This window comes from Mustela erminea, chromosome 16 (assembly GCF_009829155.1).
Source record: "Mustela erminea isolate mMusErm1 chromosome 16, mMusErm1.Pri, whole genome shotgun sequence".
Taxonomy (NCBI): Eukaryota; Metazoa; Chordata; class Mammalia; order Carnivora; family Mustelidae; genus Mustela; species Mustela erminea.
In genome coordinates this window covers 69376177-69403526 of record NC_045629.1, presented here as the reverse complement: position 1 = coordinate 69403526, position 27350 = coordinate 69376177, and the positions used below count along the sequence as shown (strand labels likewise).

Here is a 27350-nt window from a genome sequence, read left to right as displayed (position 1 = left end):
ACTACATTCAAATTTCAAAAAAGCCTCTCTTCTGGAAGCCTGTTTTCCCCTTTGTTTTAAAATACTCAACATACAGCTTTTATCCTCTGGTCCAAATTATTTCCTTGGCTTAATGTGGTTTCCTCTAACCTGCATTTCCATTTTCCCACCCACTTTAAAGAAAAACTACGGTCCAGAGTTAGATACTTTTATATGCTTTCATTGAGGAATCTTTGGCACAGTTGACGCACTGTATTATCATTACATCTATTAAAAAGCTATTTGTTCAAATTTTGTCATAAAAACGTGAAAACATTTTATTCTATGTACAATAATGTACACAAATTTAAATAGGTCACCAAAGAGACCAGAAGTAATTAAAGAGGTATATTTACAGTAGCACATCACAGTAAACGGAAAACCATTCACAGATTGAACATGGATACTGTTTTTGTGCTTGGTTACACACTGAAGTGAAGCGTATTACTCCATTTTGGATGAACTGAATTTTAAACAAATAACCTCAATGATTAGTAAATGCTATTTTAATCAGTATCATCATTAAGTTCTTCAGCTGCTGGGCCTGTGTGCTGAATCACTCCATTTCTTTCTCTTTGAGCATCATCGTCACAGTCTGTACTGTCCTCTTCATTCAGTTCCCTGTCGGATTCAGCAGCAGCATCTCTTACAGCTTCCTCTGGATTTTCGTTGGGTGCAATAAATCCGTTGTTGTTAGAGATATTTGAATTATCCTTAATATCATCTTCGATGTACACTTTCTGATGGCACATTGGACAGGTATCTTGGATGTACAGCCATTTCCGAAGGCAAAGTGCGTGGAAATAATGATTACACGGTGTGATGCGAGCAGATGTTGTGAACTCATGATAGCAGATCGCACACACATCGTCTATCTCTTGTAAGCGGCTCCCTTTTATTTCAGGAAGTGAATTAATTTTCTTAACAGCAGTCCTACGATTCATGAATGTCTTCCAGCCATTTTTTGCTTGTAAGTAGATGTTAAAATATGCATGTAGACACATCATACAAGCCCGAATTTTACTTCCTGACTCAAACATCATAGTGTAAGCCCCATTTCCAAACATTACTACTCCAAATATAAATTCAATAATATTGCCTGTTGAACGAACATAGTAGACATAATCATCAAGCTTTTCCCAAAGGACATTATAGTAGCCATCAATCATGAATAATGTATACACAGTGAGAGAAACGATTACTTTTAAGCAGAGTTCCACGCAAAAGGCCGTCACTGCGAACAACCACGTATTTAGTGCATAGTGATGCCAAAGAACGTAACTGAGTAAAACAGGAAGAATAAACAGGCAAGCAGAGACAAAGAGCACAGGAAAATGTCTACGGAAGGATGACACATGAGAGGCACTGAGAGACATTAATACAGGGTCTGTCATTCCGTGGATGAAATGCAGGACTGCAGTTAATAAAAGGCACATGTTTCGACTTAAGCGAATAAGTCTCTCTTCTGGTCTCAGCCCACTTAAACCAGTCTGAAGAGCCAAAATAAAAAAGAGAACAGGCGCTACAAAGCCAAGCCGCCTGTCATCTTCTTCAGTTGATCCAATAAAGGCCAATATTCCAAGGCCCAAGTAATGGGCTATTGAGGAAATTACAGCACTCATGCCCAGTACAGTTAGTGTAGAATCACATCCACTAATTATAAGATTACAAATGAGGTCCCAGAAATCATCCCAAGAAATAAAGAAGGAATCCGTTTCATTTGCCATCCTTAAAATGTACATCAACACTGTAGCCTGAGCTGTAATTCTTGTTAGCCAAAAGACTCTCAGGATATCTGGGAAACGAATCCTCTTCCATGTGTCCTCCATTAATAACTGTAATCCGTAAATTCGATACATGTGCCTCACTAAAAGATAAACATACCGTGTAGAATAATAAAACCACTTAAGTTTCACTGCCAAGACGAGCACTGTGTTTAATGTGAGAATCAAAGAAGAAGTAAAAACTAAAGTCTCTCGGATATGTAATGGCAGCTCTGTGATTAAGCCTATTACAGGAACCAAGAGATCCAAAATAATTAACTGTGAGTAGATGGAATGAATCTGTAGTAGTGTGATGTATCCAATCCCTAAGGTCAGCTGTAGAACGATGAGTGCCATCCATAGCGAGGGCCCTTTTCGAGGAAGCAGCTCAATTCCGAAAGCTGATGTGTTGTAGGCACCATAGAAGTCAATGTGCAAAGAAGCATAATAATTTACCAACACTGAAGTTGCAGCTAAGAGAAAGGCTGAACTGTACATGTAAAACTTGAAAAGTGATCGTTGTGACAAGATCAGAACAATACTGGATACAAATATACCTAAAAAAAAAAAGGAAAGAAAGGTCATTTGAGTGCAACGTTTTTTTAAGATTTTATTTATTTGTGAGAGCACGCGTGCAAGCACAAGTGGGGGAAGGGGCGGAGGGAGAAAGAAGTGGACTCCCCGTTGGGCAGGAAGCTTCATGTGGGGCTCAATCCCAGGACCCCAAGATCATGACCTGAGCCAAAGGCAGACCCTTAACTGACTGAGCCACCCAGGTGCCCCTTGAATGCAACATTTTAAAGAATGTTTTTGTACTAACAGTTACCCCCTTTCCCTTAATTAGGAAATACAATATTTTCAAAGTTATGAGCATTATGTCTCAAGGCAATTTAGGCTTAAAGGCCAAGAAAGGTTTTGTAAAGTCAGAGTTCAAAAGAACAGATCATACTATTTTAAAAAATCTTATTCCTTATCTTTTAAGTTCCAAATTCAAGTAGTACTATATATCCAGAAACCAAATTACTAAATTGTCTTCAAGATTAGTTAGTGATACCTACATTTAAACAAGTTTTTAAATCTTGAAAGAACATGTCCTTTATAATTTCATAAGTACTAAGAATATTTAAACCAACTCCGTTACTTTAAAAAAAACATCAAAAATAAGCAAAATGCAAATATTTGTTCCTAATCTTAGACTTCTTTTTCTTAAAAATGTTCTTTAGGAGATCAAGTTTAACTTTTATACTTACAACTTATGCCTTCTTTTTCTCAAATAGTGAACTCCGGCTGGCATTTATATTTCCTGCTCCTTAAAATCTGTGCATTCTTCCATGGGTCCAAATTCAGGGATTTTTCCCCCCCTCTATATACTTTCCTACAGATTTCAGAAACATCATCCAAGTTCTTTTTCCTGTACATTACTGTATCTCTTACTACAAATAGTCAACCCCTTTTACTGTTCTTCAAATTACAAAAAGTCACATTCAGAAAACCAGAAACATGTTTTAAAAAATGGAGTAAGTACCCCCCCCCCCGAATGGAGTTCCTGAATACAGTGTGATGTGCATTCAACATCATCTTTCTTTGTGCTCAAAGTTTGTGTGATCACAGTGAACACTATCGCCCAAGGCTTCAATATGGAAAGGATCTCCAAATATTCACCTGGTTCCACTTCTGCGTTATAACCACAACACGCAAGATTTGTAAAACCTGACTTCAAATAACTCTTGAGATTTCCAATCGCAGGTAAAGGCACCATAATTCTCTTAATGGCACCTCTAGCCCTGCACCCTAAAACTCTGACAGTTATTTGCCAATTCTACTAACACCTGTTACCTCCCTCTTCTCAGTGACACCAACCAGCTAGCTAGACTCTAAAAACTCCTGTCCAGATCTATCCACAATCCCTTCTATATACGAACTGCTTTTCCACATTTCTTTGCTCAAAATTAGTAGTCCCTGAAATCACTATCAACAAAAATCTACATTCCTTGTCCAAACACTCAAGGCTCCTATGTGGTATTCCTCCCAACACACACACAGCACCACTCCAGACTTTCTCCAACACACCCCCATGCCTTTCTCTGCCACAACCGCAGCTATGTTTACATTCCCCTCTTTGCTTCCCAACTCCTGGACTGTTCAAATCCTACCCATCCGATAGACCAGTTCTCTCTGATAGTTACTGGTCTTTGAAATTACCAACAGAACTCAGTGAAATGCCCAATACTCGTACACTACCTTGTACTGTAGTTTATAGTTATCTGAGGAGGTCATCGACTCTGTTATATAATGTCCCGTTGTGACAGCCAGCGAGGATCCTACCTTGCACATTATGAATCCCAAAATATTCTACAGAAAAATTACTTCATTGTTTATTGAAATAACAATGGAGGAATGTTAATGTAGAATCCTGGATTATATTTTTAAAGGCAAGCACAAAATACAGCCCACATAGAAAATGAAACCTATGAAAACCCAAGACAAAGCTGAGAAACCAGAGCTTGGAGGACAGCAAAGGGTCAGACCCCAACTGAAACATCACCTCTCCACCTTGCTTCAGCACGTAATCAAAAAAAGACACTGCATATTACGGTGGAGGCATTTTACAATCTATTGCATATAAAAACAAGGGTTCTTCCAACTGAAGGCTTTGCCCTGAACTTAAAATTTATCCTGTGCCAACCTGTCAGGTCATTTGTGAAAAGAAGAACAAAAGGACACAACCACCGGAAAGACACGTGCGTCTCTGCATAAGAACCACCTGATTCCTGGAGCAAATGGGCCGCGAACAATCTCCCCAGGAGCTGGCAGCTCGGAATGCGCCTTGCAATAGAAAATAACTGTCTTCGGAAGTTCAGAAACCGCTTTCACATAAGGTAATAGGAAATGGGACTAACTCAGCCACTATATGTAATCTTGCTTTCAACACCTAGAAAAACAAAAGTATTTTTCCTGAAACAAAACTTAATCTCCGAAAACAAGTCAAAACAAAACCCAGATAACTGCAGTTCTATTTTATGCCACTTATAAGAAGAAAATCAAACAGGGACTGTAAAGTATTTTTCTCAACTGTTCGCAAAGGGGTAAATTCATCTTTACCTGTGAATATGAATACTATAATTTATAAACCAGCCCTTTTTATTCTAATAGCTTTTTTCCTTGAGCTACTGAATGATTTGATTTTTAGAAGTATTTTTATAATTTTTTTTTTGCTTCATGCAAATATATCAAAGGGAAGAAAGGGGAGGCGATGAAGGACAATGTAGTGAGACTATAGTCTGATGTATCCTAGCAAGTAACAATAAGAGATCACTCTTTCTGGGGCGCCTGCGTGGCTCAGATGGTTAAGTGTCTGCCTTCAGCTCAGGTCATGGTCTTCAGGTCCTGGAACTGAGCCCCATGTAGGACTCCCAGGTCAGCAAGGAGTCTGCTTCTGTGCCTCCCCCTGCTCATGCTCTGAGATGAATAAATGAATAAAAATAATAATTTAAAAAATGAATTAAAAAAGAAGATACCACTCTTCTCTTGGTTAACATTATACCCCAAGACATAATAATGATGAAACATTTCAAGAATAGTATAAAATTATTTTAATTCCTACACAAAAGTTGCATGTAGGTAAGGTTCTTACATTTTTCTTTTATACTCATGTTCCTCTGTGTGGCCAACTTACCAAGTAACAAGTCTCTCCAGTAACATTCCCCCTTAAGGCCCTTAGGGAGCACTGCCAATAGCATCACTATGTTGCATTTTCACAACTTCAGATATAAAACTCTTGGTATTTATCCTAGAGGCCTAAGAAAATCAAGCCCAGCAGTAGAGTTTCTCATTAGGATTTAAGAGTGATCTGAAGAAGCAATCAAAACTATATATAAATGCTACTTTATGAAGAAAAACCACCATGGGACACTGGAAAATAGAAGTAACTGAAAATACTTCAGTATTTCAGGGATCCAGTTCTCCACATCTCGTGATCAGAGTTTCACTGAAGTCTTCAGGGTAGGATCAAGCAAGGGTCAAAATCAATTCAGGAGCTTTGAAGATACACAGAACTCAATTCATGGGAGAGTTCAGGACCTTTGCAATTTGACTACCAAAAATAAGCAAACAAAACAAACACTACCCTGGCACAGTGTACAACAAAGCATTTAACCCCTTTATGTGTAAAATACATTTGTACTTTCTTTAACCTTGTCTGGAAGCTTAGGACTAAAAATTAAAAGGAAGTAAGACATAATATTTGTAACTCTCCAGATATCTTTAAATACCTTTTACACATGATCTAAAAAAAACTGCAGAAAAACATTTAAATGCCTAACGGAGTAAAGACAGAACAGCACAGAAATATTATGATTACCTTAATCCAAAGGGAGCCCTCAGCAATGAAATGTAGACAGAGTAAATATCCTGAAAATGTTAATCTACAGGTATACTTGATAAATATACCAAAGCATAAAGAAAACTTTTCTATCCAAGTCTCATTTGGGGTTAAAAAGAGTATTCCAACTCTTTTATCAATAAGAAATCTTGGGTTTTTGCTTCTAAGATTTTCAACATGTTTTTATTAAAAAGAAATCTCAATATAATCTTTTAAAGTAAACCTTATAGGTATTAGAGGAAGAATAAACACAGTTTTGTATAAATATATATTCATAAACACATTATTTTTTGCTTTTTACCAAAGGGGATCACATTGTAAAAGTGGAGTTTTCTTTACCTTTAAAAGACAAATGCTTTCCTGGGGCTAATAATACATTATATGTTAATAAAAAAATAAAAAATTATAAAACAACAACAACAAAAAAGCAAATGCATTTCTGATTACTTATCAAAGAGAGCATCTTCCAATTTATTGACCATTCATGTTTCTTTTTCTGAATTGCCAATTTATCTTTTGTCCATTTATCTATGGAGTTGTATTTCCTTCTTGAATTGTAGACACTTAAAATATTCTGACTACAAATTTTTTGTTAGCTGTAATGCAAGGATCTTCTCCAGTATGTGGCTGGTCTTTTCAGGTTTTTTATTTTTTTAATTTTAATATTGTTGGATTTATCAATCTTTATTTATAAATTTACTTTCAAAATGTGTGTGTGTGTGTGTGTGTGTGTGTGTGTGTGTGTTTTAGAGGGGCGGAGGGGCAGTGGGAAGGGGAGAGAGAGACTGAAGCAGGCTCCACACCCAGCGCTGAGCCCCATGCAGGGCACAATCTCAGGACCCTGAGATCATGACCTGAGCCAAAATCAACAGTGAGAGGCTTACCTGACTGAGCTGCCCAGGTGCCCTGACTTTTATATATATTTTTAAGATTACCTGTCAAGAGAGCGAGCAAGAGTGCATAAGCAGGGTGAAGGGCAGGCAGAGGGAGAGGCAGGCTCCCCGATGAGCAAGAAGCCTGATGCCGGACTCCACCCCTGGACTCAGGGATCATGATCTGAGCCAAAGGCAGATGCTTAACAGACTGAGCCATCCAGGCACCCCAACTTTCATATATTTTTAAAGAGTTTCTCCCTTACTCAGGTTAAAAAATACCCTCTATATTCTCTTATATTTTCTTCCAAAAATTTTAAAGTTATGTTCTTCACATTCAGCTATTAAGTCACTTAGAACTGTTCATATGTTGGTGGTTAAGTATCCAGTATAATATTTTCCATATAACTAAATGACCATTACCTGAATAGTCTATATTTACCTCAAATTATATACTTCAATTCTACCTCTGACACCCATCAAGTTTCTCTGGGTACACGGGTGCACTATGTCTGGGCTTTCCATTCTGTGCTATTGGCCTGTTTGTCTGTCTCAGTGATTCTTAACAAAGATCAGATTTTGCACCACCACCACCTCCCCACCCCCACACCAAGCATTTGGCAATATCTAAGTATCTAGTGACATTTTTAGCAATCACAAAAGGGGGAAGAAGGGTGCTGACGGATCTGCAATCGGTAAAGACAAGGACACCGCTAAAAATCCTCCAATTCAGAAAACAGCACCCCCTGCCTCCCCAAGAATTACCCAGTCCAAAATGTCAATCATATTGTTGAGAATTCCTAATCTATCCCTATCGTGTCAAAATTACTACTGCTTCAATATTTTTTCACTTCAAAGGTTTTCTAGGTTCTTTCTACAGCACCCAAAATAACTCTCATTCTTTTCACAAACTTCATTATTGTATGTCTAAATGTAATACAAAGAACAGGTTCCCTTTTAATCAATATATTTTTTAAGTTTTTATTTATTTATGACAGAGAGATCACAAATAGGCAGAGAGGCAGGCATAGAGAGAAGCAGGGGTGGTGGGGGGAGCAGGCTCCCTGCTGAGCAGAAAGCCCGTAGCGGGCCTCGATCCCAGGACCCTGAGATCATGATCTGAGCTGAAGGCAGAGGCTTAACCTACTGAGCCACGCAGGTGCCCCCTTTTAATCAATATTAATTTTGTCATTACCAATAATGCTGCAATGAAAGTCCTTTCCCATAGTCTTTGAACAAGTACAGCTATGTCTCTAGATCAAATTCTTAGAAGAACTGAGTCAAAAACTGTATGATGAATTTCAGTAGCTAGGGCCCAATGCCTGTACACAGGAGTGACTGTACACCAAAATTGTAAAACTTTACTCATTTCCCTACAACTCTGACAAACTGGTTTTTATTTGAATGTTGAACTCTTCACCAATCTGATAACAAATGTGTTCTGACTGAGGCCAAGTTATTTTTCTTTTGCTTACTGACCATCTGCATTTCATTTATTGGGAACTGTTTATCCTGGGCCCATTTTTCTCTGGGAGTATAAGTTTTTCTTAACGACAGTAAAACTTTTATTCAATCCCATACAATGCAAACAGTACCCTCAGTTTGTCATTTTTAAGTTAAAAAAAAAAGTTTGTCATAAAATTTTTTCATTTTTATTAGAATGTATCAAATTTTCCCTTCTAATTTTGGGGTTTTCTTGTATGTTTAGAAAGGCCTTTCCACTGGGGCACCTGGGTGGCTCAGTGGTTTAAGCTGCTGCCTTCGGCTCAGGTCATGATCTCAAGGTCCTGGGATCGAGTCCCGCACTGGGCTCTCTGCTCGGCAGGGAGCCTGCTTTGCTCTCACTCCTTGTGATCTCTGTCAAATAAATAAATAAAATCTTTAAAAAAAAAAAAAAAAGGCCTTTCCACTTCAATGAATTATCATTACCTGAGTAATACTATTAAAACAAACTCCCATGCTTGTATTTTCTGCCTTGGATTTAGATTTGTTAATTCAGCAGTATGCTACACTGGGTTGCATTTCATTTAGCATTTAACACCTCCTAAGAATAGCTTAATATTCTTAAATACTCTATATATTATGATTTGATTTTATTTGGATCTCAAAAATGAGATCCTTTATATTCTGATCTGCTGAAATTCTTATATTAGTTTGATACCAAAAGTGCAGTGGTAGTACTTTTTTGTAGGGACAGCGGAGTAAATTCTTTAGAGATGAGATATAAAATTGGTAATGCTTTTTACTTAGAGGATAGATTTCCATTATTACAATTTCATTTTAAAGAAAAAGATGAGACTGACAAGTTTTGAGACTTATATATAGTAATACTGAGGTCTACAACTATTTAAAACAACAACCACCACCACCACCAGGTACAGAACAATTAATTTCAATTGTCCTTTGGTATCTTTTACACACAAACCTGTCACTTTCAATAACAACAAGAGCTGCCTCATCGAATGGACCTCAAACACTGAAGACATCTGTTTTTATTCAGGGTGAATTTTTAGCATCAAAACCAGTTTTTAAGTATTTTATCATTCTCGGGGCCCCTGAGTGGTGTAGTCTGTTAAAGTGTCTGACTCTTGGTTTCAGCTCAGGTCATGATCTCAAGGTCGTGAAATCAAGCCCCATGTTAGGCTCCACACTCAGTGGGGAGTCTACCTGGGGTCTCTCCCTCTCCCACTTGTGCTCTCTCTCTAAAATAAGTAAGTAAATCTTAAAAAAAAAAAAAAAAGAATTTTATCATTCTCACAAATGTGAATAATTAGCAAACTACACCAGTATAAGTCCAGGTAATAGATTTAGAAAATATTTTGTATTTCTCACAAAGTGTGAATAAAAATTCTGGGAACAAAGCACCAAAATTACACTGAAGCCTTCAGAAGACCAAAATATCTGTACCAGTGTGGTTTTAATAGAAGTACAGAAATATTTTTCTAAAGTTATCAAGCTTATTAAGAGCTAACACTTAGTAGCCTTACTAGGTCCCAGGTACTATTCTAAGAGCTTATAGCCTAACTCAGTTATTGTCCTTAGCACCTTATGACAGACAATTATTGCCCATCTTTAAAAACGTAAAGGTAAGAAAAGAGAGGTACAGAGCGGTTAAATAACTTGCTTGAGGTCACATTCTACTGTAATTGTTGAGTACAAACTTCCATGATTTTACTACAAAAAAAATTAAACAAATACCAAAATTACTGTTAAGTGTTCTTAAACTACAAATGATTTAATTAAGGAAAACACTCCCTTTTCCTTAAAGCTCCTTAACCTACAGCTCAACTGAGAGCACTGCATTAAAGCACCTGGTCACAAAGGGACTGTCAGAGGATAGACAGTCACAGGCCAAAAGAACATTCGAGGCAGTGGCTACACTATTTGCCAGTAAATCCATGAATCCTCGTAAATACAGCTGTTTCTTTTCTTCTTTCTTTCTTTCTTTTTTTGGGGGGGTGGGGCTCCATCATGACCTCCTCTCAAACGAGAAGCAAGGAAAGTCATCCCCCCCATCTCCTCTATGTTATATTCGGTTACTTTCTAAAGCAGCATTTCGGTTATCCCAAAATTGGTAGTTCCCTAGAAGTCTGTTAGCTTCTGTTGTCTCTCTATCAAGCTCTTTCCCATCCTGTGGAGTTGAGGAATAGAAATGATAATTTTTCTCCATTTCTCTCCATAGCAAGAATTGGCATAGATTTTGCCTGCATGTATAGATCATCAACAAATGGGGGCGGGTATGGCAGGGAAAAGGGCTGGCAGTTCGTCAGGCTCAGCTGGAACCCCTAAGTAACTATACTGAGATAAGGAACTGCCTGTTAATTTATGGTCATGATGAGTGGTTTCTAACTGGGAGAAATAAAATGCCTTCCCAACAGGTCCCCCTTATTAATTTTACTTTAACGTTATTTAACTAAAATCACTTTCCCCCCATGACTACCAGAATTAAGCAAAATACGTTAAGTATGAAAGATGAAAACTAGTGAATGCTTTCTTTTTAAGCTGAGGTATAACTGACACATAACATAATAGTTTCAGATGTAGAACATAATGACTCCATATTTGCACAGGCTGTGAAATCACACAGCTCCCTCAAATAAGGAGGGCATCACACTTTTGCAGTGATAAGGAATGACTGGGATTAAGTGGCTGGTGGGTAACTGAGAAGTCTTGCGCTAAAGAACATCACTTTTACATCTGTTAAAGACCTAGCATACGATCACTACTATCTTTCTGTATCTGGAAGCAGCTGGAGGAAAGTGAATCACCCTTGATGTCAGATTTTTAAGCCTAGGCTCTGACAGCCATTTAATTGCTGTATATCAAAAGCAAAACACACTAAACCTCTATGCCCCTCAGTTTCCTCATTTAAAAAATTAGAGTAACAAAATCCACCTCTAAGGACACTAATTTAAAGTTTATGTTAGTGAAAATGCTTTACAAAAGTGAAGTACCAAGCAAATGTAAAATGTTATTTATTGCCAATAACAAAACTCAACTTTTTTGAGGGGGGAGGAGAAGGAATAAAGAAGCAACAGATGGCTCCTAACTCACAAAGGATTGGTAAGGAGCTCATCATCTACCCTTCCTCAGTAACACTTCAAAATCACAAGCCTACGAAAAACTAATCACAAGAATGACCTCATTACCAAAATTTGCCAAGTTTCAATTACTTTAAAAAAGTCTTTTATGCATAAATGCTTCTCGCTCTGGTAATGCAAGTGAAGACTGGGAGCGAAACATAAGATATTTTTAACACTCCATTCATATACAACAAAGACGCTGATTTTCAGAAGACTCTTTAGGAAAAGTCTCATCACTTTCTAGCCACGTTTCTATAGCCATTTTCAATACCTCTCTATTCATGGAAAATTTTAGGACTCGTTCCAAGTATCGCCTTCTTCATGAGCACTTCTAGTAATGGTTTCAAGGTCTGACATTCAAAACCCTGTCTCTTTTGGATGTCATTTACTGCAGACATTGCACGATCATGTGGACCTCGTGGATAGGGAACTGACAACATACGAGTACTCTGCATTTTGGAAAGGGGTAAACTGAGGCCCAGGCTTTGGCACTTCACGTCCAAGGTCACACGGCGAGATCGGGGTAAACAGCTGCTGTTTTTCTAAGGCTGTCGCGTAAGACGCGGCAAGCCAGCACTCATTCCCCAAGAGAAACAGCACCGCATGCTCACACACCCATGCTTTCTCCCCAACCTCGGGTGCAGAAATGAACAGAAGGCTGACTTTAGGAGGACCGCTCCGCTGTCAACTCTGAGACAAGTGTCATCTCTTCCCCCTCCCGACCTGCAGAGACTCCCCTACTGGCGAAGAAACCGGTTCTCTCTCTCTCTCTCTCTCTCACACACACACATACACACGCACACAGGACCCACAGCCTGCGCGCGATGCCCGCTCCCTGCAGCACGTTTCGGCCCTCAAAGCCGTCCCGGGACGCAAGCTACCCCTTTCCCCCTTACCAAGGAGCCGGAGGACGATCTGGAGCCCGATGCAGAACCGGCTTTGGCTGGAATCGTAGTAGGAGTTGAAGATGGCGTCGATGATGTAGAGGCAGGGCACCCGGAGCGCCACCTCGAGCGCCGCCCAGACCTGCTGATGGGCCATCCGCACCTGCTGCTGCGGGGGCCCCACCGCCGCCATGAGCCGCTGCCACACCGGGGCTGGGCGAGCAGGGCAGGGCCGCGCGGGGCAGGGCCCGGGACCGCGGCCAGGGGCGGGGGCTAAGGAGGGCGACTCCGCCCCCGCCCTCCCTCCTCTGCTCCCTTACGGCCCGCCCCGCCGCCCGCTCGCGTCTCTCGAGCTGGAGCAGGCGGCGGAGGCGGCGGCGGCTGAGGCAGCGGCGGCGGCTCCCGGGAGGCCTCTGGGTGTCGGTGTTTCCGGTCCGCTAAGGTCTGGCTCCTCCTCCCTCCAACACCTCCCCCGCCCGCGGAGCCACCATCTTGACCTCGCCCGCCTGCCTCTGCCGTTGCTGCTGTTTGGAGGCCCGGAGGCTGCGCCCGCGGTCACGCGAGACCGCGGGGCCCGCGCCTCTGATTGCATCATAATCCGGCGCTTGGGGCGCTCCCTACAACGTCATCACGCACGGTGTAGCCACCGTCTCGCTCTGTTGCTATGGTTTCCGCCCACCTTCGCGGCTTTGGCGCCACCCTAGGCGCAGGCGCTCTCCGGTAGCCGCGCCCCCTTGACTGAGTGGCTTCCTCGCCGGGGGCGGTGTCAGCGTCGGCTGAGCGCGGGACTCCTGCTTTCGTGGGCGGGAGTGATTAGCTGCTTTATTATAGTCCATTAAACAGCCCATAAACGTGGTTCAGAGCTTCTTGGGAGGAGGAGCGCAAAGGGCGCCGCCCGCCAGACCTACTCCACCGCACCCGGAGGCGGGGTCTGGGGGACGGCGGACATTCCCGGGGAAATAGCTGCGAGGCCGCCTGGGGCCCCGCTGCAGCGTTGCTGAGCGCGCTTTCTGCCGCGGCCGCGCGACGTGGCACTGGGCTAGGTGTGGTGGCCGCTGCCCAGAAAATCATCCGTCATCTCTTCGCCATCACCTTTCCTACCTTCTACCCGATTGGACAGAACCGAGGGCACTCGTCGGCCGCATTTTGCCAGTGTTAAGGGCCGCTGACTTAAGGGCCAGAACCCAGGCCTCTGTGTTTCTAATCTTTGAGTAAGAGCATCCAGCAAGTCGTCTTTCCTCCCCCGGGAAGAAGCCATAATCAAATTTTTGTAGGGGATCAGAATATGCCACCCCCAAATATGCCACTTTGACATAAGGATTATTTTGAGCAGAAGATAGTTGAGGAACACCAGTAGAAGCTTAAACAACTTTTTAAGATCCCTGCCCGCCCTCCTCACTGCCACCATTTGTCTAAAGAGCAGCGTATAAACTTCCACTTGTAAAGGTGTCTCCCTCTCCCTTACCAAGGCAACTCTTAGACTCTCAATGACCCACAAACCTCACTAAAGGAAGCCTTATTTTCCATTAGTTTCCCCCATACGTTTACCTTACCACAAGTTTGCCACCCCTGAAAGCCTAAACCCCTTTTTCTTTGGTCACTTCTTTACAAATCTCTACAAGATTTTTTTTTTTTTTTTTTTTTTTGGCTTTACTAACCCAGCCGTCTTGAGAGAGATAAAACAGGAAGAAAACCTCACTCATTTGGCCTCCTAGCCCAAACTGCGTTCTGCTATCCATTCGTATCAGGGATTGATCTATAGGAGTGATTATCCTCTATTAAAAACCCTCCAGAGGGGACGATCCTAAAACTTCAACACCCCGTTCTCTGGGTGGAGTTATGTGTGGTAGGATGACTGACTAACACCCAAAGTCCTTACTCCAGTCTCCCGTTTTTAACTTTTTGCTGTCATTCCCCACTAATAATGACTGGCATCTACCTAGTGCTTACTTTGTAGTAGGCACCATACATTTTACTTCAGTCTTTGCTATCTGCCTTCTTTGGGTAGGTATCTGCTTTAGAGAGGAGGAAACTGGGGCTTAGATGGGTTATCAAAATCACCAAGCATGTGTTTAAGTAGTAAACTGTTGAAGTAGTTACTGTCTAGTAAGAGTCAGACTTGGGATGAGAACGCAGGACTATCTGAAGCTTAGAACTTCAGGCATCTTTGAGTCCTTTCTCTTCTCACCCACAGCCAGTTTGCTGCCACATTGGATCCATTCTTTCCTCACAGTCTCTTGTACTTGTCTCTTTTCTATTGTCACTGCCACTATCCTAACCCAAGATCTACTGCAATTTGCCTAATTAACTACAATATCCTCATTATAATTATTATGACCACTTTTCTTATCTAGTCTGTTTGCCTCTGCCAGGTTAATTTTCCCAAATTGCACATCTGGGGAATAAACTTGTGGTTCTGACTAAATTCCCAAAGGAAACCAAACTTGATAAGATGGGAGGACTATTAAGGTTTATATAGGAAACCTCAGAGACACAAATTAGCTTCTCAATTCACCTGTTATTCTGCCTTGATTGCAATTTAAAACAAAAAGAGAGAAGCTGTTACAGAGAAAAGAGTCTACAAGGATTAATGTTAAAACAGGACTGTGGTAGAGAAGGCAGGCGAGTACCATTACATTATGGTAATGCATAATGAAGGATAAAATAATTCACAGGTTTTCCTCCAATTTTTATTCAAAAAGTTAAATGTAGTAAAGAGTCAATAAAAATCTTTTAACAGTGCCTCAGCCCTTATTTTTTTAATGGTTTGTCATCTTAATTTGATGCACAAATTTTATTAGTATAGAATTTTTTTAAAGATTTTATTTATTTGGGAGAGAGAAAGTATGAGCCAGTGTGGGGGTGGTGTGGGGCAGAGGGAGAGGGAGAAGACTCCTGCTGAGCAGAGACCTTGAGGTGGGGCTCGATTTCAGGACCCTTGGACCACAACCCAAACCGAAGGCAAATGCTTAACCAACCATTAGTGTAAGAATTTCTAATTCAAACTAAATCCCATTTGGGCCCAGAGCTCTCAGGAGTGGTGGTATGGCCATTCTTATCTTACATGACTTCAAATTCTCCATCTGACTTTCCCTATCTATAAAATGACACTTTAATAAGATCCTGGCAAAGTACTTTAAAATACTATCTTAAAACTAAGTGTATATTACTGAGTTTTTTTAGAAAGCTTAGGAATTTTAAACATAAAACATAAGCTTTCAGAAGATTTTACCTATACCAGGATCCACTCTTCTGCTTTACATCTGGCATCTCTTAAGTCTATGTTTTAAGTTCAGTTTCATCATGTCTGAGCTTCTCCAGTTGCCCACTTACGTGGTGTTTTTTTGTTTTGTTTTTAAGTGAGAGAGAAAGAAGGAGAGGGAGAAAGAGAATCGTCACTTGATCTTAGCCAAAAGGCCGAGAAGCGATGGGAGAAAGAGAATCTTAAACAGGCTACATGCCCAGCAAGGAGGCCTGACACGGGGCTTGATCCCACGACCCTGAGATCCCATCACCCAGACCCAAAATCAAGAATCGGACACTTAACCGACTGAGCCACCCAGGCGTCCCTGCTTACATTTTATGGGTCCAGTTAAGTCAGGAGAAATAATCATCTGCAAGTAAAGATGAAGGGATGCCCTTCCTATACTACCAAAAAATATCCTGTACTACCAAAAAATTGATGACGACGATACCACTTAATAGATGCTATGATGGGAACAAAGGAACAATGGGGAAAATCTCAGAGGAATAGTTTTTTACAAACTAGCTATGTTTGCTTGGCTTTGCAAGAGGTTTTCTCAGTTCTGTATCAGGAAATGTCTGTGTTAGTCATCTTCTGAACAGAAGCTAAGTTCCTAAAAAGCAAAATCCCTCTTTAGCACCCACCACATGGGAAAAAAAAAAAAAAAAAAAAAAACAAGAAAAAAGAAGTTAAATCTGCTTTCATAGAAATAGCTGCAATTCAGTGAATTTTATCTTTGCTTGGTTTCTACACTGACTTGAACTTCAAGATGCACAACTCAGGTGTGTATTTATATTGAATCCACATAAAACAGTGTGGAGGATGTGTGTGTATCATGTAGGCATACTCCATATACATAAATTACCTGTGTGTAAAAATAACAATCTGTTCATTTGGTTTTAATGGCTGAATGCCTTTTAGCTGTTCTAAAAAGCCTTTGGAAGTAGGATGTGTAAAAACTCATTTGAATTTTTTCATCTGTCTTTGTTCCAGAGAGCCACAACTGATTCTGGGTTGTCTTGAGCAAAAAAGGAATTTATTAGAGGGTTATTTTCATTATTTTTCAAGATTGCAAGTTTCAAGAGTGATAAGCAATTGGTTGAGCTTCTTGGACCATGTATCTTCTTCCCCTAGCTGTACCAGAGGGCAGGTACATACAGCTTCCTTACTGGGAGAAAGCAGCAGGAGACAGGTACTTAGAACCACCCACTCCCCTCACCCACCAACGTGTTACATATTCACTTCAAATGGAAGACATTGACGCTGGTAGGAAGGGTAGGAACTGATAGCCCAGAAAGGGATAAATATGTTCCATAACTTTTTTGCAGACCTTGGGAATTACTTAAAAAAAGTACTTTCTGGCCTGAAATTATTTTATAGTTTTCCTCATTTCATTAAATTTCAGATGTATCCATCAAAATTCAGCAACTAGTCAATTCTTCTGGTTTTGTTAATGCCGAATGAACAGGAAGAGTCTGTTGTTCAGTTACGGAAACAAGAAAATGTAGTGGCATTTGGAATCAATATTGAGTATACACCGACGACTTTGGTTCATTCATTCATGTAATAGACACTGAGCACTATGTGCTTGGCCGTATACTTGCCCACTTCTGCCTCTTGCTAGTGCTCTGTCTCGAGACAGAGTACTTAACTCTCTAGTCATCAGTATCCTCCCCTGGGAAAAAGAAAAAAGATGGTTAATGTTGCCGAATAAAGTATGAAAGACATAGCATGCAAGCATGTTGAGTTTAATCTCAACAAACCTGTGGAAAGATACAGAAAATAACAGCGGCAGAGCCAGGATTCTAACTGGTATTTTTTGATTCCAGAGCCTATCTGATCCTCTGTAATTTTTCATGCTGGTTACACCAATTAAAACAATATATTTTAAGTACTTAGTATGACATATAGTATGTAACAGTAATTAGTATGGTGAACAGATTTGAGAATATCCTCACGGGAACCCTTACAACACGACACAACAACATTCTGCAATGGTTCTGGAGTGTATGGCTCAGGACTACTGTTAAGATATTGTTTGTTATTTTGGATTGTTATATGTGATCATCACATTCATAGTACGTAATCTATGTTAGAATGTAAATAGGTTATAGGTTCAAATATGTTAATTATGTAAAGCGATGGTCAAGAATAATCTGAGGGCCAAGATACTGAGAGGCAGCATACAAGTAACACTAAGTTAAAAACATCCGGCGAGGCAGGGAGCCCAAAGAAGACGGATATAGCAGTCCACTGACGGACGGGAAGGGCAGGACCCTTCCCCCTCGATGGGATCCTATAGTCCAGGCTCCTAATAGTCACTTCTCATTTCAGAGCTGCGCCCAACCGAGTAGAATAAAAGCTTCGAGATGGAAGATTCAGTACTGTGAAGATTTCAATTTCAATTTATTCCCTCACAGCTATGGATGTCAGAAAACTAGAATCAAGGCATCCACAATTCTGTTCCTCCTGAAGCGTTCTGGGGAAGAATCCATTTCCCTGCCTTTTTCAGTTTCCAGAAGCTGCCTGCATTCCTTGGCTCATGACCCCTTCCTTACATTGCTGCGTCCTGCCTCAGTCATCACAGCTCCTCCTCTTCGTACTGCCTCCCTCTTCCAAGCACCTCTGAGATTTTAGGGGGCCAACCTGGATAACCCAGGATACCCTCCTCCCATTTTGAGATTTTTAATCACATCTGTGAAGTCCCTTTTACCATGTAAGATAACATACTTACAGGACATGGCCATATTTGGGGGGCGTCATTTAGCCCACCACAGTAGGAATTCCATTTCTACCCTTTCATTCCTAGCTGTGCATTTTCTGTCTATACGGGACATGGCACTGTGTAATAGGGGTTTAGAATGTATACTGCATCCTGTCGGATGGCACCTCATTCACTAGGCATTATCTCCAAGCCTTGGTTTGGGTTTTTTTTTCCAAAAGGTTTTTCCAGGCGCACCTGAGTGGCTCAGTTGGGTAAGCGACTGTCTTTCAGCTCAGGTCATGTTCCCAGGGTCCTGGGATCGAGTCCCACATCAGGATCCTTGCTCAGCAAGGAACCTGCTTTTCCCTCTCCCTCTCCCTGCTACTCTGCCTGCTTGTGCTCTCTTAGTCAAATAAATAAATAAATAAAAATTCTTTTTTTTTTTTAAAGATTTTATTTATTTATTTGACAGACAGAGATCACAAGTAGGCAGAAAGGCAGGCAGAGAGAGAGAGAGGAGGAAGCAGGCTCTCCGCGGAGCGGACAGCCTGATGCGGGGCTCGATCCCAGGACCCTGGGATCATGACCTGAGCCAAAGGCAGAGGCTTTAACCCACTGAGCCACCCAGGCGCCCCAATAAATAAAAATTCTTAAAAAAAAAAAGTTTTCCCACCACTCCACCAGGCCAGCATTTTTTGGGATGGGATAGGACTGGTGAATCACATGGCCATGTGTCCACTGAAACGCCTTTGCTGTAAATCAGATCCCTAGGTCGGAGGCAATATTACGTAGGATACATACTGATGGATCAAACACTTGTAAACCCTTGGATAGCGATGCTGGCCAACACCCTGTGGGCAGGAACTCATACATGCAGATGGGAAGATTCTAATCAAGGTGAATCACTGCCCTTCTGCGACAGAAGACAGAAGTCCAGTGTAAACCACTTGCTACCTTGAGGGAGGGTGTTGTTTCAAGGGCTCAGTGCCGAATGCTAGGGGGTGGCTCCTTTGTGAGTAGAGGCCATGCTGCTAGCATCTTGCTAACCTACATCCTTCAACCGACCTTATTCATGAGCCATTATGCTATTGGGGCAGCTCATGACTACAACTGCTAAAATTAACTGGTGAAGTCTTTTTATTTGTTTAGTTCCTCTTGCGTGATTCAGGTCTCCGGTAGGCCCTGCAATACAAAGACCTTTACTCATGTATCCAATCCTGGAGACTTGTCCGCTACCTCTTCTCCCGGCTTCCTTGTCCCTGATCTAATCTTTCCCACTCCAGGTCCCTGATCAACTCATCGACCTATATCTGACATTTGTCATAAAGGTAATTCTTACTTCAGGCCACTTCTCTTTCTATACAAAGTGGACAACCAGAAACACTGCCAATTTTGCCTTTTGGGAGGATTCCCCTCACTTCTGAGGAGGGCTGTCAGGTGGCAGCAGTCTGTTTCTTGTTCGCACCCATATTCCAAGAAAACCAATCAGTGAATTTAGCTGCGCATTTCTGTCCTTCATCAGCAAGCCCGAAGAGCCTCTCAAGTGGCCAAGACTGTGAGCGGAGGGAAGGGCACTGATGCAAGAGTTATAAATATGACAGGAGTCTGGGCCACCTGCCTGTGCACCTGTTCATTTCCTCTGGCCTTGTCATCCATCCCACATGCGACGCTTCCATCTAATGATGGACTGATTTGAAGGGTCTGGTGAAACTCAGCTTGTGATGGGCAACACTGGCGACAGGGTTACCTGATGTCCCAAGAGATGCTCAGACTCTACCAACGCCTACTGGCATGCAAGAGCCGTTTCTGGATGATACACGGTTCTCCACTGCTTATTGCCTGACCTTGCTACAGATGTCTACGTAGGACTACCTTGTGATTTTCCCATTGGGGCTCGCCATCAACTCCCATGGCTCACAGATACTCATACCACAGAATCCCCTGGATTGAATGACCCATGAAATAAAGCTAACTATGCTGCAGCTTGTACCTGATTTAGAGCCTTTATGTGCAGTGGATCCCACTGAAAACTGGCAGCCTTCTAAGTCACCTAGTCTCTGAGTCAGAGCAGCATTCCCAAGTTCTGAATTCCCACAGAGAAGCAGAGAGAGGTTGGTGTGCCTCCTTGGTAGAGGAGTACTGATGACTGGGAGAGATGGAAAAACTTCTTTACTGCAAAGGAGCTATCTTAGCATTCAAGCAGACCAGCAGCCCTAAAAATGTCACTATTGTAACAGGTTGCTGTTTATTAGTGATTATTTTCCATCTTTGGAGTGCAATACACTAGTTTTTTATCCGACCTAATTAGTATGATGCAACAGATACAGTAGGTTAGCGTGATACTCTGTGGGATGTTCTGATGGTCTAGATCTCCTCAGACCATAATATGATGGGAGAGTGGAGTCCTACACGAATGCGAACTGCATCTTGGCCAGCTCTCGGGACCCAGGTCCATACATACCCTCATGGCTCCTGGTGGTACATGTTGGCTAGTTCCTGAATTCACTTTGACACATGGTCCGGCTGAAATTGTTGAAAGTAGACCCCAAAATGAGGAAAGGAGCTGTAGGCTGTAGCTGCTTCATTGTGGTATTGTGGAAATGTAGTCTTATTCATAAAGTTGTGTTACCTTTATTGGAATTATGAAACTATGCATATGTATAGCTTTGATTTAAAAAAGTAAAATTCAATTACTAAAAGAGAAACTAGGACAGTCTGTCCACCTGTATCTACCTACCTAATGGTGTACGTGCAGCTTTACTGCATGGGCGTTCAATCTAGGAGACAATATGATACGTGTGGTGTGTGTGTGGGTATGCATGTGTGGTGTGTATGTGGTGTGTGTGTGTGGTGCAGCTAGGGTATGTACCAAAATACAGTTTTAACTTCATATTCATTATTTTCTATTTGCCTTTGATTCAACCTTGACCTTTAAAAAGCCAGAGAGACAAATAGCTATTCTGACAGTTTGTGGCCTTTCTGAAATTATGTGGTTGTTCATCAAGTAACCTGCCAGGTATTATCATATCGAATCAGAAAGATGCCATTGTATTTACTGTTAATATTTTTATATTCAGTTTATAATATAGGTAGGGATACTCAGCACAGTAGTGCTAATGTTGAAATTTCATGTCAGCTTAAGTACTTGTATGTATTTATTATTGCTAGAGTGGATTTCTTCAATGGTTGTGAAAGCTAGTAAATTTATACGTTAATTATTATAAATGTCTAAATAGTTAAAAAAAAAAAAAAGCTACACAAAACCCACGAACAAGCCCCCTCGAGGCACTGGACACAGGCAACAGACAGCCACCCATGTGAGATGCGAACCCACAAGGTGAACCACTGACTTGCTCCATCTTACAGCCTGGAGAAAATTTCTGGGCTGTGGCTTGATGGGGAAGCCAGCAGGAGCCCAGCAGACTCCCAGAGGTGTGGAGTGACCAGTCCCAGGAGCCCAGGAATGAGTCCCGAGAGTGGAACGCCAAAGTGGAGAGAGCTTCAGACAACTCCGGACATCTGCTGACCATTGTCCTAAAGCAGCAGCCAAGTAATGACCAGTACACACCACACACACAAGAGGAAACTACCAGAGGCCAAGAAAATGACCGGTTTTACGCTTGCCCAGTGAGAACTGGCTGCACCCTGAGGCTGTTCAGAGTAACATATATAAGGTTTCTCCTCACAGGTGCTTGTCATGTGGGAGAAAAGTGAATTAAAAATGCTATTTATTAGTTTGTCATCATTTTAAATTTCTTATTTAAAATGCGTATGTTATATTCCTAGATCAACATATGCATATAATTTACTAAAATTATGAAGTTAATGAACCAAGCAACTCACGGTCGAGGAGTTTAATAGAATTATCATTACTGGTTTTTAATCACAGCCTCTCCATCAAGTGAGTGCGTTACCCGGCAACTAATCCTGATGCTCACAACGGAAGCCTTCAGCGCCTGGACACATTCCTGGACTGAGGTGACAAACACTCCATGAGCTTCCAGATCCTTTCAGTCTTTTTTCCTTGGTTCCATGAGCTGCCTCTTCCTGAGCCGGCCAATGCAGCAAGTGCTCGGAGAAAACTGTAATGCAAATGGACACACTCAAGGTGGAGGCAAGGCTTCAGGGACCCTTGTTGTCTTCCATCCACACGTAAGTCTGGCCCATTCTTTAACTCTCAGTTGAAGCATCCCTGCCCCCATCTTCCCAGGCACACTCTCCACTGCCCCCAACCCATTTCCCCAGGCATGGACGGCTGCCTCCCCTGGGTGTTGCCTGTAAAAACCCATTTGTCTCAGCACTTAGTACCATTGTGTCCATGTCACCAGAAGTGATCCTAGTGTGGGCAGGACTCAGCTTGGTGTTTTGTTTTGTTTTTTAAGATTTTTATTTTTAAGTCCTCTTCACACCCAACATGGGACTTGAACTTATAACCCTAAGATCAAGAGTTGTGTAGCCTATCTACTGAGCCAGCCAGGCACCCCTCAGGACTCGGCTTTACTCACCACTGTCTCTGGCCCTCATCACAATGCCTAACAGAGAAAGGACACAGTACATGCCAATTAATCAATGAGTAGCTTTTCAAAATAAGGACATTCTACTTCAACTACTAAAGCAAATGTACAGCAGTTCCTCACACCCAAACTGGGAAATGGTAGTTTACCCTCTATGCAGACTCTTGAATGCATGAAGTATCCCCTATGTGCCAGTCATGGTGGTGAGAGTCTATGTATGTTAACTCACTGAAAGCTAACGAGTATCCTTCAGGAGATGTAAGTTGTTCACCCGTATGTACAGATGGAGAAACTGAATCTTGAGAGGCTGCCTAAGGTCATGGACAAGGGACAGAAGTCAGGAGGTGTATGAGTTGAACCTCAATTCCATGAACACAGAACCCACGTCAACCTTCTGGTATCCCTAAACCCTCAAGGCCTGATGTGTCTATCGCAGGGTGAATGCATTCATTCCAATGTGTCTGACTTCAGCAGCCTATCCATAGCTTGCGGCAGACAGGTGACTCCTCAGCCCCTGGACATGTGGCTCCCTGACTCACCTTCCTCATTGCTTCTCCCCTGCCTTCCTTCCTCCCCATATTTGGCTCAAGTCCCAGCATCGCATTTCTAGTCTGAGGCTCAAAAGCTGCAGGCACACATGTGAGAAGAAACCCCATATGTAGAAGAGGAGATGATTAAGGCAAACAGGCAGGCTGCTCTGTGGGGTGGGGATGGAACAATCAGGCCCCCTTCTGTGGTGGGATCACATGATAGCTAACATTTCCTGGGGGTGTACTATGTACTAGACACTATTCTTTTTAATCCTTATAACAACCCCCGCCTTCAACATATCTCTCACTGTTTCTTCTCTTCCAAATTGATCTAATGACGATGTCCAAACATTTTCTGAGCAAGCTTTTTGCACCTGCATTTTTTTTTCTCCTTCCACTAGCATCACCCTGACTCCACGTCCCAAGATATTACCCAGTTTTTAAGAGTGAGTTCGGACACGACCTCTCTGAAGACTTCCCCATTCTCAGAACTTTCCTTCTCCACCTCCGCACTTCTATGTCATGCTATTACTCACATGGTACTTAATGTATTCCAAGTCTCTCAGTTTTTGTGTTATTTCTGCTGCTAGGTTGTGAGCTCCTCAGAGACTGGGCTGTATCTAATGCATCCGCAGTTCATATACACAACAGGCTCACCGATCCTGTTGTTCCTGACGCTATTAAAAGCAAAGAGCAAGCAGCTCCAGCCCAACCCCAGCCAGCCAAATGCGACATACAATTGTAATCCCGATAAAGCCACTTTCCTATGTTTCCTTCATCAAGAAAACAAGCCCAGATGGCTTCAAAGTGCACCAAAACAAAGCTCTGAAGTGCTTCTCAAAATTAGTCATCCCAAAGGTAAACAGTGGTTCTCTGCAATTAGTCGTTCCAGTGGTAAACAGTGGTGCTGGCAGACAGCCATAAAATAAGGTGAGGCGTGAAAAACTCTGCAGAAGATCTTACGTCGCATATAGCTCCTTATGTTGGCCCTGACGTCCACCAGAGAAAAAATATGAAAAGGGAGTTTGAGCCCTGTTAAATGTAATATTTTAATTTAAACTTTAAAAATAGGTAGCTTAGGGATGCCTGAGTGGCTCAGTCAGTCAAGCACCTGATTTTGGCTTGGGTCATGATCTCAGGGTCCTGGGATGGAGCCCAGCATTGGGCTCCCTGCTCAGAAGGGAGTCAGCTTCTCTCTCTGCTTCCCCTTCTCCTTCTCCCCTTCCCACCCCCTACCTCTCATGCTCATGTGCTCTCTCAAAATCTCTTAAAAAAACAAAACACAACAAAACTAGCTTATTGCATAAACTTAAGGCTGGAAATCTAGTTTCCCCATAATTTAAAGCAGTCATTTTTAGCCTCTTTTCTACAACAAACCTAATGTATAAGACGTCTTCCCCAACACTCATTTAGAAATGCTAAAGGGAATGAAGGTGATAAATAGAGCAATTCTTAACCTCTTCCTTCCCTAATCTCGTCAGCCTTCATAACAAAGCTGCACCATTTGAGTGCTTTGATTTGGGCTGTACTGCTTAGTCCCATCGATTTCGTATCTCAAATACATCCACTTCCCACTGCCAGCATCCTAGTCCAAGCTACGGCCATATCCTCCCTGGACAGCCACAGAAGCCTCCTCCAAGGTCTCCCTGCTTCTAGCCTGGCCCCACTCGGGTCAGTGTTCCACACTGTAGCTGGAGTGATTTTGGAAACAGCACTATGTCTTTCACTCTAAAATAACCAATGCCCTGTGTACAACTGCTTATTAGACAATAGCCTATAAAACACCTTCATTTTGCAAGTGAGGAAATCCAAGGCCAAAAGAATACTGGTACCACATACCAAGGTAAGACAGGACTGAGGTCAGAATTCACTGTACAGACCTCATTTCAGGGAGCCATACTGCTTCTCCCCGATATGCAGTTCATTCTCATTGTGATAATGGAAGACAAACAAGATGACTTGTACTGATCTAGAGCCTGCTTTCAGGGACACAAAATATTAAAATAGGCTGCCAGGAGAAAAGAGAGGTGAGAACCCCGCCTAAACTTATGGGTCACTCACATGTAGATCCTTGTGTCTCAGGATCCACCTTCTCTAGCCAACTAGAGGACAGGGGCGGCATTCCAAATCCAACACTATGTGATCCACGTGGGGAGCATAGGATTTCACTGGCTGGATGTGCAGGATTTGTGTCTTCCATGGTGTCCCATGCACCTGCTGAAGAAGGGTGGCAAGACGAGTTTCTGCAGATTCCGCCCACCTCTGCCATTCTGGTTTGGTGGCTGCTGATAGCCTTTTCCCCCTAGAATCCCTGGTTGCTCCATTTGTACAATGGTTGGTGATCATTTGCTGAGGATATGGCCAATGTTCCTTCTCCATTTCACTGCTTCCCGGAGGCTGATGGTTCTTGCCTGGATAAGATTCCACATTTTGGTGGATATGCAAAATGCCCCCAGCATCGTGCCGCAGCACTTGGCAGGCAATGGGCCAGCCTTCTTCAGAACTGGGAATCAGCCCCAGGTTCACCCGGTCTGCAATGTTTGAGAGCTTCAGTTTTCTGTTATCCCCAAAGTGTATTTTGCACCGATCTGCCACTCCATTGATATCAAGGTTCTTTCTCAGCGCAGCTACAGCGTGGGGGTTCCACTCGCAGGCATGGACGAAGGCAGCGCCAGCATGGACGAGGAAGGGCAATGTAAAATAACCAATCCCTGCATAGAGATCCACCAGCACTTCTCCAGCACAGGGCAGCGATGCCACTCGAAGCTTCTCAGTGATGTTTCCGAAGGAGAACATGCACCGGGTCACGTCAAACTTATACCGGATCCCATTATCCACATGCTCTACCCAGCCATGGTCGCCCAGCAGCAGAGTCACTGCTGGCGTTCGAGCGCCATCTGGGGATACCCGCCCTCGTTTGGCCACACGACGGACGCCAAGTGCCGACGCAACAGTCTCCCAGAGTTCTGGTTCCAGATGTTTCCACTGCTTGGCTTGGAAACAGTCCTCGCTCAGCAACAAGAGGTCGCCATGTCGTTGCCAAGATCGGGGCAAATCAGCCTCCAACTCAGCTGACCACGTCACTCCCCGGCCCTCTACCCAGCGACTCACTTCAAGACACAGCCTTTGGGCAGGTGAGCAACCCTGGGCCTTCTTTGAGGGGACAGGATCCAGGAGCTGCGTTACTGTACAGGTGCTGCCGGGAGCCACACGATCCCTCAGCTCGTGCAGGTGCTGCTCAGGGAGAGTCTCTCCCCGCACTGGCAGCGCCACCGTGCCATCCGGCATCTTCTCTACACGGTGCCGTCTGTCCAGGAGTTTCTGCTTCTCGAGATATTCCCTGTATCGCTGGGTAAACCGAGGCTCAGTCACAACCGCGACAACAGCCGCAGGCTTCCCACCTTCCCTTTCCATGTTGCTGCCCCCACATCTCCGCGATCCCCTCCGCGAGACTCCCGGAGACTCCACTCACCCGGCTCAGCATACGACCGCGACTACCAGACGAGCGGCGCAGACGCCGCGGAACCGGTGTCGGAAGTGACGTCAAATGCGCAGGCCGGAACTAAATACTGAGGCTCTCGGTGACAGGTAGCGTCGCGGTTGCCGTATGAAGCCTCTGCCGCCATCTTTGTTGTGGTTGACTCTGCTCTTGCTGCCGGCCCGCAGAAGATTAACAGTAACAAGGAGTTCTGTGGGCTTAAAGACGTCCAGTTAGTCGGTATTCTCCAGACCCCTCGTGCATCTCTTCAGTTCTGCTCCACGAATCCAAAGAGAGAAGTGCGCTTAGGAGGATGGGCTGAATTTGGAGAAAGGCCTCCCATAGTCTCAGGTCAGCGGCCACAGCATAAGAGTCTTCA

The 27350-nt window shown here is 42.8% G+C and overlaps 2 protein-coding genes across 8 annotated transcripts; both read right to left on the bottom strand.

The window, feature by feature from the left end:
* Positions 1–264: 264 nt before the first annotated feature.
* RNF139 (ring finger protein 139) lies at positions 265–13098 on the bottom strand. The gene is made up of 2 exons (XM_032315979.1): positions 12514–13098; positions 265–2338 (listed from the first exon to the last, which is right to left on the bottom strand). The coding sequence occupies exons 1-2, from the start codon at positions 12692–12694 to the stop codon at positions 525–527; spliced, it is 1995 nt and encodes a 664-aa protein (XP_032171870.1). The 5' UTR covers positions 12695–13098; the 3' UTR covers positions 265–524.
* Positions 13099–16759: 3661 nt separating this feature from the next.
* Positions 16760–27053, bottom strand: TRMT12 (tRNA methyltransferase 12 homolog). Of its 7 annotated transcripts, none has more exons than XR_004279600.1 (3): positions 25555–27053; positions 22955–22981; positions 16760–17420 (listed from the first exon to the last, which is right to left on the bottom strand). XR_004279600.1 is itself a non-coding variant. In XM_032316207.1 (2 exons), the coding sequence occupies exon 1, from the start codon at positions 26905–26907 to the stop codon at positions 25588–25590; it is 1320 nt and encodes a 439-aa protein (XP_032172098.1). In that variant the 5' UTR covers positions 26908–27053; the 3' UTR covers positions 16760–17420; positions 25555–25587. The 7 variants fall into 7 exon arrangements, 4 of the variants coding, with proteins under 4 accessions (XP_032172098.1, XP_032172100.1, XP_032172096.1 ...); XR_004279599.1 differs by lacking the exon at positions 16760–17420 and adding an exon at positions 19962–22531; XM_032316207.1 differs by lacking the exon at positions 22955–22981.
* Between the last annotated feature and the right edge of the window lie 297 nt (positions 27054–27350).